We start from the raw sequence: 17,567 nt of genomic DNA on the forward strand, positions 1-17,567 counted from the left end.
CATTAGTTTGTACCTCGAATAAACACCTCGCTACATTTGGTGACCCCGACGTGATTTTTCGGCTCGTTTGGCCGGATGTCGAGTTTTCTCCAAAATTGACCTTGTTCGCGGCTATCACCAAGTTCCTGTGGCACCGGATGATATTGCGAAAACGGCGGTTATCACGCCTTTTGGCCTTTTCGAATTTCTTCGCATGCCCTTTGGTTTGAAAAACGCGGCACAAGCCTTCCAGCGACTTATGGACACGGTATGTCAATCCTTGGATTTTGTGTTCGTCTACCTAGATGACATACTCGTCGCAAGCAAATCCCTCTCCGAGCACTACGACCATTTAAAACGCCTTTTTAAGCAGCTTTCAGATCATGGCCTCGTCATTAACCTCGGCAAATGCCAGTTTGGAGTATCCAAAATTGATTTTCTGGGACATCGGGTTGACACCAACGGTGCCCGACCTCTTCCCAACAAGGTTGAAGCCATTCAGAATTTCCCTCGCCCTACTACTATCAAAGGACTCCAAGAATTCGCCGGTATGGTAAACTTTTACCATCGTTTTATTCCTGGGGCTGCACGCATAATGTCACCAATCTACGAATCACTTTCGGGCAATCCTACAAAGTTGATTTGGAGTGACAAGCTAAATTCGGCTTTCTCAGAGGGAAAAGTCGCCCTAGCCCGTGCCACACTGTTGCACCACCCTTTGCCCGATGCGCCGACCGCTTTGACTACCGATGCGTCACAGCATTCCATTGGAGCTGTCCTCCAACAATATATTGACAATGCCTGGCGCCCACTGGCCTTTTTCAGCAAACGTTTACGACCACCCGAGCAGACATACAGTGCCTTTGACAGCGAACTACTCGCCTTGCACCTTGCCATTCGTCACTTTCGATATTTTCTGGAAGGTCGCGTGTTTACCGCTTACACGGATCCCAAACCTTTGACTTTTGCTTTTACTAAAGTGTCAGCTCCATGGTCATCGCGACAACAATGTCATTTAACCGCGATTTCAGAGTTTACGACAGACGTGCGACACATCGCAGGCAAGCAAAACCACGTTGCCGACGCACTCTCGCGCGGTTCCATTGATGCTGTTCGACTACCTCTGGATTTGGATTATTCGTCATTGGCAGCCGCTCAGTCTTCTCCCGAAGTTCAAGCGTATCGCACTGCTGTCACTAACCTTAAACTAGAGGACATACCGCTCGATCAATCCGGGACCACCATCCTCTGTGACGTCTCGTCCGGCTCACCCCGTCCAGTTGTTCCAACATCATGGCAACGCAAAATTTTTGACATAATACATGGTCTATCGCATCCGTCGATACGGTCTACACGCAAACTTGTCGCATCCAAGTTTGTTTGGCACGGCTTACGCCGCCAGGTCACCCTTTGGGCGAGACAGTGCATCCACTGTCAAAGGGCAAAAGTCCAGCGCCACACTCGTGCGCCTCTGGCGAACTACCCACCCTGTCGTGCACGTTTTCAACAGATCAACGTCGATATCGTCGGTCCTCTCGCACCTTCACAGGGAAATAGGTACCTTTTTACCATTGTTGACCGTTTTACCAGATGGCCGGAAGCAATTCCTATGCCAGATGCAACCACCCTGACGTGTGCACGAGCCTTCGCGTTCCATTGGGTTTCTCGTTTCGGGATTCCTTCCGACCTCACATCGGATCGCGGCCCCCAGTTTACCTCGGAGTTATGGACGGTTTTCACCCAACTTCTGGGAATCCAACTACACCGAACAACTGCGTTTCACCCCCAGGCTAATGGCCTTGCGGAGCGATTTCATCGGCATATGAAGAGCGCCCTAATGGCACGGCTAGCAGGCCCCAACTGGGTAGACCAGCTCCCGTGGGTTATGCTTGGCATCCGGACTGCTCCCAAAGAAGACCTGCAGGCATCATCGGCCGAACTTGTTTACGGTTCTACCACAACGGTACCCGGCGATTTCTTCCGTTTCGGCCAATCCTTTCCTACCCCTCAAGATGTCATTCCATCGTTGAGGGACACAGTGCGTCAACTGGTGCCGACATCGATGTCACGCCATGGTCCCGTTCGCACAATGCTCCCACAAGCGTTAAGCACGACCCCGTACGTTTTTGTACGCAAAGATGGACACCGACCCCCGCTTACGCCGCCATACGATGGCCCATATCGCGTCCTTGATCGCAATAGCAAGACTTTTACGCTTGCCATTGGTGGACACAATCAGGTCGTTTCCATCGACCGTGTGAAGCCTGCACATGTCGACCTCACACAATCGGTACACGTGGCTGTGCCTCCTCTCCGCGGTCGACCCCCGACATCAACGCACCACCCACCGCCATCCGACCCGGGGCTGTCCGAGCCGGATTCGCACAATTCGACTCCGCCTTTTCTGGTTCCACCTGAACCCTCGCATACATCACTGGGCCCACCGGAGCACCAGCCCAACTTTTCACATTCAGGCAGACACACGCGCACGCGTCGCCACATTCGCATTCCACTTCGTTTTCAGTGTTGATATATGTCCGTTTCTGGAGGGGGGTCATGTAGCGGCCTCTCTAACTACGTTTGCGCTCCTACAGCGAACCGGACAAATTGCCTTTTTTCTTTTACTCTCGTCCCTCGTGGTTTATTCGCCCATTGTGTCATTCCATTAGTTTGTACCTCGAATAAACACCTCGCTACAGTAACATATTTTCTATATCTTTGATTTTTTTAATCCACACAAAACTTTGTGATTTTATTTATTGAATTGAAACAAAACATGGTACACAAATTCATTCATAGGTGAGCATTCACAAGATCCATCTGCTTTCAATGGCTAGGTCCATGCACACATAATACTGTGCACCATGATTAAGCTCATGTAAAGTTTCAATGACTGACCATCTTCATATGCCTGCATGAGCTTTAAGTGTTTACTGGATTAGCAACCTAATTCATTGTTTACAACACAGAGCATTTGTATGTGATAACAAGTCATCAAAATGTATGTGCTAACAAGGGAAGCATATGGTGATCCTTGTAGAATGGGAAGTTCCTTCAAATACAACTTGAATTCTGAACTTTTAAGCCAGTAGCTGCATGACAATTAATATCCATAAATTGACAAAAAAGAATTAAATTGCAAATAATTAGTCATAAATGGTGAAGCTGTGACCTTTCCAATTTCATCAGCAACCTGATGTACAGTGAGTCTACCACAATCCGGTTCATAGCATTTTTGCAAGGTGGCTATAGTCACATTTTTGTCTCCCTGCCAGGATAATATTTTCAATAAATTGTTACTACTCAAGTTAACAACACTAACGCCATTCGTACAACTAATTTTTACCACCACCACGACTGCACAGTTACAACGTCAACAAAAGCGAAATCCGTCGGGCCGAGTATACTACACCTCAACTCGGGCAGGCAACCCCTTCTAGACCGCCCGACCGATCGCCAGTTCAGACGCAGTAAAGCGCCTCGTTTTACTACGTCACTTCCGTTTTTCGGCCTTCGGGCCGAGTACTGCGCCTGAAAAGTGGCCATGGAAACGTAGTATATGTCCATAAAGACAAAGGAATTTGATGTATAGTTCTTTAAGTAGTTAAGTGGTGACAGAAGTGTAGGTTGGATTGATGATGCCATGTCATTTCCAATACTTGCAAAATAATTGTCAAATGTATTTGCCATGTCAATGTGGTTTGTTATCAAAATGTTGTTGTCAATAATTTGAGATGAGAATTGTGATTTTTTCTTGTTATGTGAGGTCAAATTGTTAATTATTTTCCATGTTGCCTTGCTGTTGCCTTTGTTTTGATCAAAAAGTGTTTTGTAGTGATAATGTTTTGCAGTCCTGATGATGTTTTTAAGTTTATTTGCATATGTTTTGTATTTGGTTGTTATTAATTTGTTTTGTATGCATTTTTTGTACAATTTGTTTTTCTTTTTTACAGATTTTAATATACCCTTTGTTAGCCATGGTTTATTGATATGGTGTTCTGTAATGACTGTTGTGTGAGGAGGAGCATGCTGGTCAAATGTGTTTTGGAAGTGAGTGATTAAAATTTTATATGAACATTTGTTTCATGTGATACGGCGTTGCTGATTTTAATGATATCTTCCATGAACTGTTCTAAGTTGAATTGCCTGTAGTTTCTAATTGTTTTGCAAGATTTCAGAGTGGTTGTGACTGTTTGATTTATCATAGCAAATACAGGCATGTGATCAGATATATCAAAAGTAATTATTTCTGGGGTGATGTCATGTGTTAAATCATTTGTATAGATGTGGTCGAGTGTTGACATGGTGGATGAGGGTGATGTGTGTGTTGGCTTGTCAATTATTTGTTGTCCATTTAAACTTTCAATCATTAGTTTATATGGCTTAGTTTTTAAGTTGTTGTCTGTGATGTTTATATTAAAGTCACCAAGTATGTAGTAGTTTGTTTTCCTCTTATTTAGCTTAAAAAGTTATTTTCCATCTGTGAGGAAAATAAATCAATGGCATGGTCGGGATGTCGATATACAACACCAACTATGATGGAAACGCTGTCATCAACATGCAGCTGTATCCATAAATTTTCGCATTTGGGGATATCAATGTGGTAGGTTTCTATTTTGCAATACTGCAAATAATCTCTAATATATAATCCCACTCCACCAGCATGGGTCACTGAATTTTCTTGCAGAAATATGTAACCAGGAATACTAACATTGTCAGAAGTTTGTGCACTAACCCTGGTTTCTGATATTGCAATTACATGTGGAAGTAATTGACATGAAGCAAGCAATTCTTCCAGAAATGGTAAATTGCGTGATAGACTTCTTACATTTAAATGCATCAGTAATAAATCTTTTTTTCCCATGCAACTAATGAGTGAATCAAACTTGCTGGTGTCATAATATTGGGACCCTCTAATGTTAGTCATGTCAAGGTAACTTGGGGGTTTACTTTACTAAGCAGTTTTTCGAAGCGCTGTGTGGGATATGAAATGTTGTGACAACATGCAGTATACTAAAAACATGCAATGTGTGTAAATTTCTGCCCCCAAAAGTAATGTAATATTGCTTTTACACAAATGAAAAGTGACACATTTTGCACAAAATTTGCAGTGGTGCACATTTGTCAAAGATCTATTCAAGTGCTTGAAGTTCATGTACCTAGTTCTCCAATGGGATATTGTGCTTTTGAAGTTCCTCTTCCGTCTTGATTGCCAATGAGGGGGATGATTCATTTTTCTTCAGCATAGTTGTTCCATTCTTTGTCCATATGAATTTGAAACCATGTTTTCTTTTATAATTTAAACAAGCATTGAAAATTTTTCTGTTTTGCCTAGTTAAACTTTCATTTATAAAGATTGGATTCTGTGATTCACATTGTTTGTTTTTTGAAAGCTCTCTTCGGTTGTTGTATATTTTGTCTCTTATTTTTCTGCTGTTAAATTTTTCTATTATTGTTGGGGGTTTTCCATGCATTGATGTCTTTGTCCCCAATCGATGCGAAATGCTGATATCGCTTTTGACAATTGCTACTCCAACTTTTTTGGCAACTGCAGAAACAATATCATCTGTATTTTCTGCCTCAGTTGTTGGTATTCCTTTAATTTCCAAGCATTCCCTTCTTCCATATTGTTCAAGTGAGTTTATTTGTTCAGCGTTTGTAATCATTTCTTTTTTAAGTTGTGCAACGTCTTCTTTTAGTGATTTGTTTTCATTTGCAAGTACCTTGAGCTCTCTATCTTTGTTGTTTAGTTTTTCTTCCAGCTCATCATATTTATTGGAAAGATAGACCTGACTTTCCTTTATGCTTTGCAGATCTGTTAGAACTGTGTTCAATTTTTCGTTCATCGCTTTCTTGTTGCTTAACACTTCCAATAATAAATTATCCACTTTCGCAGATATGGTGGCAACAGATTGAGGTGCCATTTATTGTTTTTTTTTAAAGCTTATGGTAACCTAAGTTTCCGTTGGATACCTTATTCAATATCACTTATTCAAATAGAATCAGACCACCCCCTTTGGTTCGAAAGCCTCCGTAGCAATGGGTCGTGAAATTAGATTGCCAAGCGTTGTATGAGGCTTCGTGTAAACTTTTATGCCGTAATCCAAAATCAATCTTCGCAATGTTTCGGTAAGGCCAGGGACGTAGGGAATTACAACTGTTCCGCTAGTGGGCATTTCATGCTTCTGGGATAATGCCGTTCTCGCGCTTAACATCCAGGCAGGATATTGGTTTGTTCGCAGCGCATTTTATACGACACTATTCTCTTTTGCTTGGTCTTCTGGCCTTGAAATGTGGGTCTTGGCTCTATCCATAAGCGATCTTACAACTGCCCTTTTATGTTCTATCGGGTGTGCCGAAAGAAACGAAAGGTAGCGATTCGTGTGTGTTGGTTTTCGATGAACACGAGTATTGATAACTCCATCCTTGTCCCGGTAAACTTCTACATCCAAGAAGGGTATTTTGCCACCACTCTCCTCTTCCAACGTACATTTGATGGAATCCTCGATGCTGTTAATGTAGGTCAGGAAGTCTTGCACTTTTGCTGTATCAAGAATGGTAAACGTATCATCCACATATCGTCTCCAGTAACGCGGAGGATGCGCAAAAGTGGTAAGGGCTCTCTCGAGGAGAGACTACTCCGCGTTACTGGAGACAATATGTGGATGATACGTTTACCATTCTTGATATGGAATAATCTATATATTTATTTTATCTGAAATTCCACAATTATTTGAATCTACAAAGGTAATTTATTGCACGCTCCAATGGTTTTGAGGGCACCATCCCTATTTTTAGTGTTAGTTGTATATGCACTCTGTATTTAATCTGTATTAAACACTATGGGATCCGTATCAATATCGAATCCCCCAAATTAAGTTCTGAGGTGTTGCATCAAACTTTATATTATTCTTTGTTATTCTTTGTGTATCGTAATTAGGTCGCGTACATGCGCATATGTTATTTCGAGGTAATCGCTTTGCTTCACCCACACATATGGGGAAAATCTCTGACATAACGCTAGTAAATGTGGATCATTGTTAGGTAATGCCTAACCAGCATTTTAATGGTTACGTCATGTTATGTCAACCTTATAAAATGTCGTGCGGACATAACTAAAACCTTTCCAAATTTCATTAAATAATACATGACTCTTTTTTTTTTACAAATAATTTTTTTTATTGTGGGACTAACGCTTCTTGCGGGACTAAGTACTCGAAATCGACTTAACATTGGTCGTGGATAATCCTATTTGTTGTCTGTGATGTAGGATACGGTATAACAATGATTTTAGATTTGCTGTTGTCATGTTTAATTCCAAAACGTAAACTTTTACATTAATTACATTAACTTGTCAATAGGAAAATAACAGGAGAATTACATTTATACAGAATGGTGTTTTCAGTGAGCAATCACAGGGCTATCGCGCTTGTCGCGACGCATTCACTCAATGCACACATCTCTTTCACATTACCGGACAACTAGTCCGAAGAGCAGCACATGACTGCTAGTCGCACGGCGCAACTGACGCCTCAACTTCGCAAGTGACCAGACGCCATACACTTGTTTACTGAGCCTGAAGTCATGCATTGCTCATAACCTTTGTATATTGTTCTTACGCGTAGTTGCTTTTACGCAAAATAAACATGATTTGATTTAATTTGATTAGTGGACTGTATCAAATGCCATTCCTGGAAATTACTAAAGACATGTTGGATTTTTTTTTCACTGTTGATTCGAACTTTTGACACATGACAATACGCAAAGCTATTATTATTTGTAAATTATCCTCAAGTTTTTGTCCTTGTTGTTTTGCGCTTAAATTAAATGTCACTTGCTTCATTGCAACAAAACCGAAGCTGTTTGTCACGTAAATATTGAAATATACCAGACAAATCATATTAACGCTTGAAACCTATGTAGAAACTTGGGCCTAGGAAATTTAAATTGTTTGTTCGAGTATCTGTACAGATTACGACAACCTTTCAACGCTTAAATGCTACCATTGATGAAGATGTTCGGAATGATTCAACCTCAGCATGCTAATCCATGACGCACGTACAACACCTTACAACCACTCGGCAAACATTTTCGAACCGGGGGACTCCTGCAGCAAAACTTTATATTATTCTTTGTTAATTGTGACAAACTGTATTTCCGCCGCGTATACATGCATAAGGTATTTCGAGGTAATCGCTTCGCTTCTCCCACACATATGGGTAAATCTCTGACATATGAAAATCAGCTTTGGGTTCAATAATCAAATCGACGTTTTAATAATCCTGTCCATATTAATATTTTTCCTCATTTCGACCACGTTGTAAATATCGCCACGGCCATAAGCTAAGAGGGGAGCGAAAAGAGAATAAGCTAACCGCAGACTATGACAGAGGTTAGACTTTGACAAGTGGAGAGAAGGCTGCATTGAGCGCCTACGTGTAGTGGTCTGAGGTATGTATTATTGTTCTAATTAAAAGGTCGTAAAGGTAGTTCGTGGCAAATGCTTTGATAGCCATTGGAGCCGGGAGTGTTTTCTTTCTGCAAACGTGAGTCCCTGCAGTGTTGTTATGTTTCGCCCGTTCAGTTGCCTGCCTACCTCAGCGCTTTCTTGGTTGCAACTCTTTCTCAAATTGCACTGATGATGGACGCAGTCGTGTTCGAAACTGCACATAATGTATAGCAGCACAATAGCTTTGGCTTTCTTGTTTAAAGTTTTGAGGCTTTTCAGCATTAATACACATACTGAGTAACTTGCGTTTTTGCCAAAGAATGTAAATTCAGCTTGTAATACTTCGAAACATTTTAATATTTTGTTGAAACTTTCAAAACTGCTTTCTGCTCTTTTACATTATCACCCCGTCTTTCTGACGCCATCGCTAGTTATCTCACTTGCGTTACGTCTTTCAACTTGCGCTACTTCTTCTACGTCTCCTTTGTCGCGTAATCGCAGCAATTATCTCTTTGTTTCTGCGTCATCTTTGATATGTTCCTATATATTTGCGACTCTTTCCACAAATAAACAGATCCTAACATTCGGTCCAACTCAGATCGCAATGTGGTCTCTTGGGTTACAACATTTGGTCTCCTAGATCCTATAACATGTGGTCTCATGGATCAAAGAGATTGCAGTTTGGTCTCAGAGTCCATGCCTTTGGTCTTAGAACTTAGTTAGATCCAAGAACTAAACACTGATGACAATACCTACCAACATGATGTCAGACCGAGACTTTCTTGGCAGGCTTGCTGATGGGTCGCGAAGGTGGGAACCCTTTTCAAAAACATTTCCTGCGGCTTATGACCTATGAATGTCCACTAGTACTAAATATTCAAAGAAAAAAAACAATAATTGCAGCTGCATTTGACAAAACACTGCAAGGATCTGAGAAGCATTCAGGGGGATCTTATGCCCAATAGGATAGCAGAAACAGCTCTTCGGCAAAAACGTATTTGGCATTGCACAGAAAACGGCTTGGGGACAACATTGAATTGCAAATTGCATGAGGTTTTTGTGATTTACTTTTTCACAAAACCAATCGACACTTTTGAAGCCTTTTTAACTAAAATAATGTCCGACCTTGAGGCAAAATACTATTTTTGACCCGATTGTGTAGACAAGAGGCGGTCCTATAACTCGACAAGTCAAATCATGGCATACTTTTGTAATTCAATTTTTAGAAAAATCCCCTTTAACATTTTGGCACTTCAGGGACGCACGTGTTGTTGCCAGTGCGATTTTCGGCGTGTTTGGAGCAGTTTCGGTGTATTTTTTACTTCCCTTTATCATTATGGCGCAACTAACTTTTGTACCACAGCAAAGAAGTAAAATATCCACCGAAACTGCCAGCTCAAACGAGGTGAGTTTTTCCGCCAAGCTCAGGCACAATTTCCATGTGGTGAAATGGAAAAGCACCTTCATAATTTTGTGACTTGGAATTCTATTTATTGAGTAATTTATTTCGGGTTCAGGAATTAATTCTACAAAACTTCACTCTCTCCATGCCATCTACATTTTTCCATGTAATCCACCCGGCAGACGCATCAGACGCGTATGTGTCCTCCACAAACTGCTGTGTTAAGTTTGGTTATGACACAAAAGTGTATAAGGTCTAACCTTGGGAGGTGACAAGAAAATGATTTGTAAAGGAAAGCCAAAGCTAGTATGCTACTCATGCCGAAGCAAACGTTTTCAACACCACTGTGTTCATCATCAGTGTCAAGTAAGAATGAGTTGCAGCAAGGTATGCGCAGAGGTAGGCAGGTTACTGAACAGACAGAAACAACAACACAAATGAAACACGTGACAGACGCCACTCGAAGGCCCATGGCCGTGACGTCATCATTTGGGCTGCAATTAGGACCTGGGTGTTGACAAGAAACCTTGTTACACAATTTACCCTCACATAGAACCTTTCCCATAAGTCGGTGAAATGGCGCCGCGATATCCGCGCATTTCTGTAAATATTTGCGGTTAATTGGCGTGAATGCATTTTTAGGGTTTATCAGCGAAAGCCAAACTGAACTGAATCAAATTTACTGATATCCTCGAATCAGAAATCAACTGTCAAATCTGATGGATCAATGTTTATATTTACATGGATTATCAGCATAAAGCATGGAATCGGTTGCATGCGATATTACAACAACGACATGATATACAAGGAATGATAAAATGGAATATGTTGTCAATATCTAATTGACACGTTGACATAATTCTATGGAAGAAGTGGCATCCGAAACACACAAAATGTAATAATAAGTAGTGTCGACGTCATAATTGCAATTATTATGTTGTGTTTTTCTGGCATCAACCGTTTTTTTTGTTAACGTCGGATAATAATCACGCTGTAAACCAAGTTCAACTCATTTACGGCGAACGTGCTATTCGTTCGTTGACACTTCCAGCAACAAGCCGCCTTTTCAGATGAGTTACGTGGTAATCCGAACTCAAATAACCCCGGTATGCACTTTCTATATAGGCCACATGTATTTTGCGTAAAAAAGATACGAAGGGACAGAGGACAAAGGACATATAGGACAGAGACTTTTTGTACGCGTGGTTTGTAACGTGTTATTGTTAATCCTCAGACGCTTGTTTATTATGTAATAAACTGATCGATTGACTTTGGGTTTGATAGCAGACTTTTCATCAGAAGTCAGATATACGGCAGTGTTATTATTTGTGTAGACGTTTTAAGTAACGCCCTACAAATACAATGATAATAACAAACATGCAGAAAGGTGAAGTTTTCGCTACTAACGCAAAAATTGTATGGATTTGTGAAAGAAATTCGGTTTGGTACAATTGTTTTCCTGTCATTTACGATTTAAATCCTTTATCAAAACAGTTGAAAGTATTTACAATGTCTGTGAATAATTGTAAATCAACACAACGTTGCCGTGGTAACTAACTAGGCATAGTTCATTTTCATCACATAAACCTCCCTAACATTTATTCGCATTTCACTTTCATCTTAGAGCTCATTATTCCGCTCCAGGAATTCTTCCAATGGAACCAACTCATAGTGTTGCTACTAGTAGAAGTTCTCGACCACGGACCATTAAGGTGGGCATCTGAACAAGCACGATGCCACCAAGCTCCACCAACAGTCACAGCACAATTACCAACATGCCATCTGCAATTATAATTAAGTCGGTTGTCAACAAATCTGTGTTATAACTTATTTAAACTCAGTTGAAACTTGTGTTTAACTAAAACTTTAAACCAATCCCCTGTTTCAGAACAATTGATTTTTACAATTGTTGATTTAGGGTAGGCGGTTAACTTTGTCAACGAAAATCAACTATTTGAGGAAATGCATTTTATCTTTTTTAAAACAACTCGATTTACTTCGTTAGTAAAACAGAAATATAATCAGACACGTTGTATTATTATTACTCACCTATCATTGTCTCTGTTGCGAGTGGTAAATCTCATCCCGTTTAGACTGCCTTGCCCATCAACAATGGAATCTGATATATTCCCCGAATATCCGGATATAGTAATTGTGTAAGAATTTCCTTCATCGCCAATGCTGAAAGTACTGAAAACAACAATGTCATAATGTTTAATTTAATGCAAAGTAATTTAAATAACAACGGATAATTTGTTGTTTTAAATCAATCCGCTTATATTGGTTTATTGCTCATAGAAATGATTGTTGAAAATAAAACACTTTATGATGTAATAAACGACATGTGTCATACATTGTGTTGTGTGGAATAATTATTTGTCAACTAAGCAATAAACACAGAGTGGGATTAGAAGTTTTGCAAAGGAAACCCAGATATTTTTCAACTTTAAGTTCACAAACGACTTGATGTCAATTTTTAAGCAACCTCAAACCTGTTCCATTTAAATAAGATGCCAATCAAGCATACGATGCTGACATTGCAAGATGTATTTGGAATATCTTACAGGAGAAGCAAAAGTTAGATGAGTTTTTGCCGAGACTATTCTGTAACCCGCATTTAACTATGTTGTTTGTGGCAGATTTTTTTATATTTCTGATCCTACGTCACTGGCAGGGGACGTGCGCCTCGGTTAAACGTTTCATTTAGGGCGATAACAAAGAGGCTTCATAGTAGCTGAAGAAAAAAATCGGATAAATCTAACTTTCCAGTCAAGATGCAACGTTTTGGCAAAGGTCAGTTCTTGGCACTCAAGAATTTACCACAAGGAGTTGGGCAACGACCGCATAAACTCATCTGGACAACAGACTTTCCTGCAACACTGCCTAAAATGCACTGGTTCTTAATCTTTTTTATCTCATTTCCCACTTCCAGTGCAAACGGAATCTTTATTTCCCACTGGTATTTACATTTTTTAACTAAGAATTTAATTATTGTATTTTCGCTATATCTGTTAAACTTTTTTAACTTTTTCTATCGCATGGCATTACCAATTACCAATAAGTGTACAACACACAGTAAATAGGCAAGAAAATTTTCTGCAGCCACATGCTCTAAGCGCAAAAAGGTGGCGTTCGACCCAATCCTAGCCCCAATGAGCTCGGTTCCGGCAATCCGCGACCAAGCGATCGCGCAAACCTCAAGAGCGGTGATGTGGGGTCGTTACGAGTTGATTACCATCCCTATGTGTGTGCGGTATCTAAACCTTTTGTTTCATAATTATTCCGAACCGAGTAAATGCATTGAAACACAGCAAAAATATTCTGTGTTGCTTCAAACTTTTTTGGAAATTTGACGTGATGAAGGGGGTATTCCCCTAATGTCTTTGAAGATTTTGTTAGTTATGACGACATGACAGCGTCGGGTAAATTATCGTTGGAACAATGGCATTAAATTGAAAACGTTAAATACGTCATAGTCTTACCTATACTCGGCAAATCCTTCACCTCCGGAAAAATCCTGAAGATCAACACGAAGGCGACATCTAGTGGACACACTGGTGATTTGATGCAGTTTCTCCAAACCTGATAAAATTTGTTGGTTGTAATAATATTGCTAAAAACACTGGAATTTAAATTGAATCAACTGATGCAGTTATATTGACTCTAGGATTGTTACGTAGCGTACTTGAAACGTTTTGCTTGGTAGGCCTGTATGTTTAACTGGGTGTGCGCAAGTTATTACACTCAGTAAATGTTTAGTAGATGCAATAAATTTAAAACCAACTATTATTCAAAATTTAACAGCAGTTGTACTAAGTTTTTGTTTAAACTTGTAAGACGTTTAGTAAAGGATTGCTTTATTGAAATACAAACCCATCCAAAATTCTGTTGATAGATTCCCAAACCCGTTCTTGTAATCCACCCAATCTCTATCGAAACTCACAGATCCATCATAACGACGCTGGAACACCTGGTATTTATCATAACCAAGGTAAGATGTTCAGACAATAACTTGTCATGTAAACTACCACCGAACGCTTCCCAACCATTAAACTTAGAATGCAGTTCTAGCCTCGAGATGTAAACTCACCAGCCAAGATCCACCATCCATGTCGCAATATCCCTGGAAAGTCAGAGGAGAAGTTGAATTGTAGACTCCGCTTACGTTAAGGCCGTTTTGTAACGCGTCCAGGCAGGTTGGAAACGAGCCTATGTTTGGAACACCATGAACATTGTTAATAAATTGCATTCCTTTCATCCAAAAAGAACCAAAAACAAAATCACAAAATCTTACCTTTTTCGCAATGTGACCCGCTGTGCCCGTAGGTACATAAACAATTGTAGGAGGTTTTTGTGTTCATGCATGTTCCATTGTTCTGACAAATACCAGGATTTTGTGCACAGAAATCTGGATCTAAAAAGGAATCAAGTTTCATGATCTGAATTTGCATTCTTACTCCAAGGGAAGAGTTGACTTCACAGCCCTACAGCACACTATAGGGTAATAGGTTGCGTAAAAAGTTGTTTCTGTAATTCGATTATAACCACAGTTAAGCACCCAAGGCAATTTCGTTTAGCTGGACGTCATACAGAATGTTGCATCCTCCAAAAAATTTTCTCTTTTCTACTGACCGGTTACAAATGCATCACGGAACAAAACCGGTTCGCGGCCCGGAGGTCGGAATCCCTGTATTTGAACATTGTAAAAACGACGTCAAACTTACAACAATCAATGCCATCTCCGGTGTAGTTTGCGTTGCAAGAACATTGAAAACTGCCGACGGTGTTGATGCAAGTTGCATTTTGATGACAGTTGTGCATTACATTCGCGCATTCGTTTATATCTGAATATGATAATTACGATCAATTTCAGTGAACTGTTTCATGCTGAGTGGCATTTAGCTCCGAAGTAAACGCGAAGCATGAACTTCATTGAAGAACAACACATTCAATACGGCTATAAGTGAAAGTTCGTAAGACCGAAAATTCAGAACTATCAAATATTCTGCTGCTTAAACATGGCAAACAATACAACATGAAATAATTAACATTTTCTTCCTGTTGGTTGACGTCAGCTAAGAATATATATTCGCCAGAATCAATATGAGTTGTAGCGTATTCTTTTTAAGCAGAATTTACCTGGCATTTTCCAGTCTTTTGCGATTTACCTCGCACATTTTTCTTAGTACCAAGCATTCCAGCTTTCAAGGCAATTTCTTACCTATTTCACAGTCTGACCCGATCAACCCGGGGTTGCAAGAACAATGTTGGTCATTAACTCCAGACAAACATTCACCGTTGTTAGAACAAGTTCTCAAACAATCATCATCTGAAATATTGATTGGAAAACAAGCGTTATTTCATTTATCACTTCTTGTTACTTTCAATCCCTGTTTATCGGTTAGAAGGGTTTTTGTTGACTTACGAGTGAACGAAAAGTATTGACTTGATGAACCACACGATTTGCTGGTAACACCACCCTTGGTCGAACTAATAAATGAGCGTCTTCCGTTTCTTGAATAAAACGTCACGTATCCTCCACTTCCTGAAAATATTCATGGTTGATTCAAACAAACCACAAAGTGTTAATTACACCAACTTACGCGACAAGATACCAGCGTGAATGGCAGAGGCACAAACCGAGGAATTCTTGTTGTACGAATTTGTTCCACAGACGTAGTAGGAACAACCAGGTGGACAAAATACATCAGTTACAGAAAACTCACTGTTTCCTGTCGTGCTGCATTTCACTATATTTACATAAATAGTAATTATTTATTCTAACCAAAACGCTACCCGGAGCATAGCTGACTTTCAAATGTGTACGACCATCTTGCAAACGAACAAGATTTGCTTCTCACTCCGTTCCTGTCCAATCCTTTATATTCATGTATTGGGTCACTTTTGTATACTTCAAAGTAGCCTCCATCATCTTTACAAAAATATTTGGTTTGAGTTCATTTAAAAGAAAATCCGTTACACATTCCAGGGTACTGTCAATGTAACTTACTATCAATCAGTCCTGCATGCATTGCAGCCAGACAAAGGGGGCCAGATGCGTAATCATCACTTCCACACAAATCCGAATACTGTCTCCAGCAGTTGGGTGGGCAGATTACTTTTGAAATTGAGTGATTCAAATCTGATAACTTTGTGTCACAAATTGCTGCATTAAAGTAATAGATTTAATTCCAGTTAACGCATCCATATAATTTTTTGAAAACTAACTGCAAAACACAGCTTACCTATCAACGAATTGCATTGATTTGGGTTTTGGACAAAGAACATCAGAATTGGAAAAACTTGGAAGTAATACTTTGACATGGTTTCTAAATATTTTGTAGTTGACTTAATATATTGCTTAGAAAATGGATTCCGCTTCTATATCAATATTACAAAGTAAATAAACGTATGTATGGTATGTAGTAATCACATCGAAAAGTGTCTCCAGTAATCACATCGAAAAGTGTCTCTAGTAATCACATCGAAAAGTGTCTCATCAGAATTTCATTCACCCAGTCATTTGGAAAAAACAAACACAAAGTGACTTATCCGAAACTTAATTTCCTTAATTTCAAGCTTGCTTTCACTGACTTCTGTTTCCTTTGTGAAAATTCACCTTCCAACTGGGCGCAGTAATTACTATGAATGAGAATGCGAAACAAACAATACGCGTGCTTCAGTCCAACCTTTACTGAAAATTATATTTTCGGACACAGCAACATTGCAACACGTTAGCAACGCCTCACGTCACACAACAGTTCCGTTGATTTTAACGCAAATATTTTGAATCCAATCTCTAATCCGGTGTTGATATTTGAATTCGGTTGTGTTATTTGGGTTCGTTCCGGCTAATCCCTATTAAATATGAAACTTAAATTAAGCGGTGTCAAGCGAGGGCACTGACACAGTCAATACTCGGTAAAATATTTGAAACGCAATATAGCAAAAACTCACTTACCACCATACGCTAACTAAAAGCGTGTTAATTAAACGAACAAATATTCGGGAAAAATAATGGAATAATTATAAATTGAAGCTTTATTGGCATCTGAATGCAGCGCTTAAATTTGTTGTCAGGGTCGTAACTCGTGTGCTTTTGTATTCTTCACAATGCGTTTTATCCTTAATGGAATTTATATTTTCTGTTTGGACACTGCAACATTGCAACGTGTTAGAGACGCCTAACGTCACACAACACTTCCATTGATTTAAACGCAAAATGTTTTGGATCCCACTCGGCGACGCTAAATCTACGGAAATGAAGATGTTAGAAAATAAAATAGAAATTAGCTGCGTTGTTTTCCACGAAAAATGTCTTGTAAACGCTCCTTTCAGATCGGCAACATAAGAACTCGACACTTCGCCGAAACAGGAGCTGTTTCTAATCAAATTAGAAGCACAATTGATTCTAGATTCTAGACAACAAAACGTATCACGCCCACCAAACTGTTTTGCGAAATGATCTGATGCAAAACAGTGGTTCCGCTCAACGAAGAGTTGCAGCAAGGTGTGTGCAGAGGTAGGCAGGTAACTGAACAGACAAAAACAACAACACAAATGAAACACGTGACAGACGCCACTGGAAAGCCCACGGCCGTGACGCCATCATTTGGGCTGCAATGAGGACCTGAGTGTTGACAAGAAACCTTGTTACACAATTTACCCTCACATAAAACCTTTCCCATAAGTCGGTGAAATGGCGCCGCGATATCCGCGCATTTCTGTTAATAATTG

The 17,567-nt window shown here is 39.9% G+C and overlaps 2 protein-coding genes across 2 annotated transcripts; both read right to left on the bottom strand.

The window, feature by feature from the left end:
- Window positions 1-5,138: 5,138 nt before the first annotated feature.
- Window positions 5,139-5,903, bottom strand: LOC145907181 (uncharacterized). Its single transcript, XM_082994611.1, has one exon. The coding sequence runs from the start codon at window positions 5,901-5,903 to the stop codon at window positions 5,139-5,141; it is 765 nt and encodes a 254-aa protein (XP_082850737.1).
- A 324-nt stretch (window positions 5,904-6,227) lies between these two features.
- LOC145907182 (uncharacterized) lies at window positions 6,228-15,985 on the bottom strand. The gene is made up of 8 exons (XM_082994612.1): window positions 15,841-15,985; window positions 15,643-15,762; window positions 15,430-15,580; window positions 15,256-15,371; window positions 15,052-15,159; window positions 14,555-14,674; window positions 14,125-14,244; window positions 6,228-6,523 (listed from the first exon to the last, which is right to left on the bottom strand). Exons 1-8 carry the CDS (start codon window positions 15,860-15,862, stop codon window positions 6,228-6,230), a joined length of 1,053 nt encoding a protein of 350 aa, XP_082850738.1. The 5' UTR covers window positions 15,863-15,985.
- Between the last annotated feature and the right edge of the window lie 1,582 nt (window positions 15,986-17,567).

This window comes from Ascidia mentula, chromosome 6 (genome assembly GCF_947561715.1).
Source record: "Ascidia mentula chromosome 6, kaAscMent1.1, whole genome shotgun sequence".
Lineage (NCBI taxonomy): Eukaryota > Metazoa > Chordata > Ascidiacea > Phlebobranchia > Ascidiidae > Ascidia > Ascidia mentula.